Source organism: Ailuropoda melanoleuca, chromosome 8 (genome assembly GCF_002007445.2).
Source record: "Ailuropoda melanoleuca isolate Jingjing chromosome 8, ASM200744v2, whole genome shotgun sequence".
In the NCBI taxonomy this organism is placed as follows: Eukaryota; Metazoa; Chordata; class Mammalia; order Carnivora; family Ursidae; genus Ailuropoda; species Ailuropoda melanoleuca.
This window is the reverse complement of record NC_048225.1, coordinates 125440078-125443245: the sequence shown is the minus strand read 5'-3', so window position 1 is coordinate 125443245 and position 3168 is coordinate 125440078. Positions and strand designations below refer to the sequence as shown.

The following is a 3168-nucleotide window of genomic DNA, read 5'->3' as shown; positions in this document are numbered from 1 at the left end:
TGTCAAATGAGGTGAGAGAATTTCCTCTTTATTACCTAAAATAGAAATTTGTATCACATTGAAATCGACTTACCCTTGAATGTTTTATAGCACGTATTGGTAAATTTCTCTTGGCCTAGAGATTTATTTGTAGATTTTTCACTACTGTCTTTATGTCTTAAAATAGTTTTCAGGTTTTCTGCTTCTTGATTCAACATTGATAATTTTTTCCTAGAAATTTATCCATTTCATTGTACTTGAAAACCCTATTGAGGTAAAGTTGTTCATAATGTTACTTTTCATCTTTCTGATCGGAAGCTTCTGTAACTTGTCTGTCCCTTCATTAATTTGTAATCGAGTTTATGGCTTCACTTGTTTTTCTTGGTCAGATTTTCATGAGTTTACCTAAGTTTGTAAACTTTACCCTTATGGATCTTCTATATTTTATCATTCACATCTGTTTCATCATTTTTTTCCCTTCTACTTTATGTTGCTTTTATAACTTCTTAGAATGGATTCTAATTTTCAGTTTTAGGAAACAAGCATTTCCGGTGATAAACTTCCTTCCAATAGTGATCTGAATGCATGGTACACGTCGTGCAACATGAGGNTTCTACTTTATGTTGCTTTTATAACTTCTTAGAATGGATTCTAATTTTCAGTTTTAGGAAACAAGCATTTCCAGTGATAAACTTCCTTCCAATAGTGATCTGAATGCATGGTACACGTCGTGCAACATGAGGGTTCTATTACTGCTCAGTTCTAAAGAGCTTCTAATTTCCATTATAAGCTCCTCTTTGAATCACAGGTTAGATTTTCAAACATTGCCCAAGTTTTTGGTGGTAGTTTCTAACTTAATCACATTGTGGCCTGAGAATGTGGGCAACATTTTAGGAAAATCTGGTTTTAAGAAATTTTTGAGACCAATTTCATGAGCCATTCGTAGGGTCGGGTGTCCTTGAAAAGAATGCTTTACCTCAAACTTTCAAATAACGTTGCTCGAATTTTCAGTATCTTTACATCAGTTCTAGGACCGAATCTACCATGTCTCTGGAAAAGGTGGCTGATTGAGGTTTTGAACCAGGTCTTTGTGATACTGAATCTTTGCTCTTGACGGTGTGTTCACCAGGGAACAGGGTGGTCTCTGGTGTGAAGGGATGGTGTTGACCTTCTCTTTTCCTTTCTGATTTGAGATCCTCAATGAAGACAGTCAACTACACAGAGGTGAGACACTTTGTTTTCCAAGGTTTTTCCAACTTCCATGAGCAACAGCTCACACTCTTCACTGTGTTTCTGATCGTGTACGTCCTAACTCTGGCTGACAACGTCATCATTGTGACTATTATCCGTATTGACCACCACCTCCACACCCCCATGAACTTCTAAGTGTTCTTTCCACATCAGAGACTTTCTACTCCCTGGTCATTATCCCACGCATGCTTTCTGGCCTCGTAGGTCTGAGCCAATCCATCTCCCTGGTGGGCTGTGGGACTCAGCTCTTTTTCTTCCTTGGCTTTGCCATCACCAACTGCTTCCTGCTAGCGGTAATGGGGTTCGATCGCTACATGGCCATCTGCAACCCACTTCGTTACTCAATCATCATGAACTGGAGGGTCTGTGCCATCCTGGCATCCTCGGTCTGTGCCTCAGGGTTCGTGCTCTCTCTGATTCAGGCTGTGGCCATTTTTAGACTGCCNCTGATTCAGGCTGTGGCAATTTTTAGACTGCTGTTTTGCAACTCACTGATTGAGCATTTCTTCTGTGATGTTCGACCTGTGTTGGATCTGACCTGTACTGCTCTGATCTTTAACGATATCCTGACCTTAATTATCACCCTGTTGGCCCTCACAGCCCCTTCCACCTTCCTCTTCATCTCCTACATCCTCATCATCTCCACCATCCTCAAGATCGCCTCGGCTGAGGGCCGGAAGAAGGCCTTTGCCACCTGCGCCTCCCACCTCACGGTGGTCATTGTCCACTATGGCTGCGCCTCCATTGCCTACCTCAAGCCCAAGTCTGAAGACACCAGGGATGAGGATCTGTTAATCTCAGTGACCTACACAGTCATCACACCTTTACTGAACCCTGTGGTGTACAGTCTGAGAAACAAAGAAGTCCAGGATGCTCTGAGGAAACTGGTGGGTAGGAAATCCCTTCCCTGAGATGAAATCTTAACCCCATAAAGAGGCATGCATGTTTTCCAGATGGAAGCCTATAGGTAAAGTTATAGAGCCAGGGTTTCAAGTGATTGGTGAAATCCCCTACGTCACCACCAGGGCCAGAGCAGAAGTGAAGTGAATCTGGGGGCCAGCTTCTGATAATTGATTCTCACTTCCTCAAGCTCTTTAATGTAATAAAAACATAAGTCACCCTGCAGACTTGGAAACAGACACCTGGCCCTATTCCAGGAAATAATTACAGGGTCAGAGTGTGAGCTACTGTTCATCTCAAGCTTAAATTTAAAGTGACCAGTCCACTTTGCTCAAGTACAAACCACATTAAAGGCATACATGACTGAATCTTCTTTCAACACAAGTTGGATGTTTGAACAAGTGGTTACTAGAAATGATACTGTGCCAAAAACTAATCGCCTTGTGTTTTAATAAGATAAGCAAAGCAGAAATAGAGATATTGGTTAGGAAATGGGTTTGGGATGAGCTAAAACTCTTCCAGAGAGAAGATTTTCTAGCAGCCCCCTGCAAGTTTCCTGTTACATGTGGGGCGCCAAAGGAAAAAACTGGGGTGGAGGAGAAGGGGAGTTAAGTACAGAGGACTCCTAGCCACACGCAACAGCCGTGGAGCTCTGGCCACGTGACCAGAGTGCACGGACCCGGTCTGATCCTTTGCTTCTTCAAGTTGAACATAAGCCACACAAAGGAGTCCTTTTGGGGCTGAAAGCAATGGCTCTCCCACTGACAGGATGACCAGTGGGCTCAGAGGAAGAGCAGACAGACGGCTCGGGGAGCAGATTGCTAAAAAGAACCCTGTGAAATTGACAAAGAAAGAAAAATCAGAGGCGGATCCAAATGGGAGCTTCCGGTGAGAGGTGCGTAGGAGAAGGCAGAAGGACAGGGGGGCAGTGGGTGGGGCAAGAATTCAGGAAAGGTCCTTTGGATTGGATCTTCTCCTGCCCTTCCTAAGCCAAGTCACAAATGCAAGGAAAGAGTTCTGTGAAAATATGAAAAAGGC

General features: G+C 43.3%; 1 protein-coding gene across 1 annotated transcript; it reads left to right on the top strand.

Annotated features, from left to right (window-relative positions):
• The first annotated feature begins 730 nt into the window (after positions 1–730).
• On the top strand, positions 731–2418 carry LOC100477091 (olfactory receptor 10J1-like). Its single transcript, XM_011234815.2, is given in 2 exon segments — positions 731–1354; positions 1357–2418. Coding segments are annotated over 2 exon segments (960 nt in total). The 5' UTR covers positions 731–1179; the 3' UTR covers positions 2142–2418.
• Positions 2419–3168: the final 750 nt, after the last annotated feature.